The 1767-nt window shown below is 40.7% G+C and overlaps 1 protein-coding gene across 1 annotated transcript in view; it reads left to right on the top strand.

The window, feature by feature from the left end:
• Positions 1-1767, top strand: part of GAS2L3 (growth arrest-specific 2 like 3) — a 59580-nt gene that overhangs the window by 24136 nt on the left and 33677 nt on the right. The window contains exons 5-6 of the mRNA XM_012663983.1: positions 47-1150; positions 1270-1278. Of these exons, the coding sequence (XP_012519437.1) occupies positions 47-1150; positions 1270-1278 (1113 nt within the window). The remainder of the gene's footprint in view (positions 1-46; positions 1151-1269; positions 1279-1767) is intronic.

Genomic DNA, 1767 nt, shown 5'->3' with positions numbered 1-1767 from the left:
CCTACCAGAACACCTCAGCCTCCTGAAATGAATCCTTTGTCAGCAGTTAACATGTTTCAGAAACAAAATTCAAAACCTGGCACGCCGGTTGGTATTACAAGGGGCAAAGAAAAACAGGCACGTCAACCAGGTGTATTGCCACCTTCATCTTCACCGAAAGGAGGTAATTTGGGCTCAGTGTCAGTCCGCTCTAAATTTCCAAATTCTCTAGCAGCATCTTCTCATCCCAAGCTCAAGCCTTCAAAAGGTGTAACAAAGAAACCACATGTTCCTTTGAACAATGTATCACCTTCACTTGCTTCTTCAAACCTAGTAGGTACAAACATTTCTTCACCAGCTATAACAAGAACTGCACCCTGTGCATCCGAGTCACTGAGAAAATGTATCGCATCCCCCAGTACCCCGAAGGCCAAGGTTATTCCAGCCAAGAATTCAAGAGATCTGCCTGATTCTACACTTTTGCCAAGTAAGTCTTCTGGAAAAACGGAACCAAGGTATTTGAAACACAATCATATTTCTTCCAGGGATGGTGCAGCATTTCACTTAGCTGCACATTTGAATTCATCATCAAAGTGTCCCAAGCTACCTAAAGCAAACATACACGCAAGGCCTAAACCTCCTCCTTCTTTCCAGTCCTCTGCAAAAATGACAAAACCTAGTTCCAAAACCACAGCCACAAGTCCAGGAACGCGGTCTCAGCCATCTGGTAGAGCCCCACAAGCAAAGCCAATCCCCGCACAGAAGCTTAAATCAGCCTTGAGTTTAAATCAGCCAGTTTCTGTATCCTCAGTTTCTCCTGCAAAAGCTGCACAGGAATTGAAAGATAAGAATATAGTTTCAGTTGCCAAAAAGCAGCCTCAGAATAAAAGTACATGTCAGAAGAAAGGACCCAGCTCCTCAAAGTCTCCCGGCCGCACCCCACTGTCCCTTGTGAGCATTCCCCAGTCTTCTGTCAAAACACAAACTGCACCAAAGTCCGCACAGACTGCCCCTAAGGGCCAGTGTTCAGCTAAAGGATCTTCAAAAACTAGTAAAACCCCAACTTCAACCAGGAAACCACCCTCATCTGTTAAGGAAACAGATAGTGGGGATAAAAAACCTACTGCAAAGAAAAAGGAAGATGATGACCATTATTTTGTCATGACTGGAAGTAAGAAACCTAGGAAATAAATACATATGTGTCATTTTAAGAAAACAGAGGAAAGGAAAAGAGTGAATGTGTTAGTTTCACATCTTAAAAGTTTCTCCTATTTGTGTTTGTCCAAATAGGTACAGACAGTAAGTACAAGATGGGGGTTGGAGGTTGGGATGAGAAGAAAGTTCACCAGAAGTGCTCTTCTGAGGCAAACAGTGTAAAATCACCCCAAGTTATTAATCATAGACATGTATATGATTTTCAATCCATACCGTTTTTATTAACATCCTCCCTTGAAGGGAAACGTAAAAGTTAAATAACACTACAAGAATTATAACTACAGCTATTATATTTTTGAATATGTATTAAATGTGGAGTTTATACACCTGCTAATATTAACAGTGGTGCTCTTACTGTTAGTTAATTGCATTTTAGTAAAAAAAAGCAAATGGTTTGGCACTTGTCTTACAAAAGGCACCTAATTTAATTTCCTGGTCAGGATTGACTGATCCACCAATACTAAGTACCAATGGCTGCTGCTGATTAGCTTGGCACTACTCTGAGTTAGGTATAATTCTTATTTAAATTTTTTTAGGCTTTCCAAATCAGAAGGAACTGATTTTTTACTTGGC

This window comes from Propithecus coquereli, unplaced genomic scaffold (assembly GCF_000956105.1).
Source record: "Propithecus coquereli isolate 6110/MARCELLA unplaced genomic scaffold, Pcoq_1.0 Scaffold85, whole genome shotgun sequence".
NCBI classification, from domain to species: Eukaryota; Metazoa; Chordata; class Mammalia; order Primates; family Indriidae; genus Propithecus; species Propithecus coquereli.
This window is presented reverse-complemented; position numbering and strand designations above follow the sequence as displayed.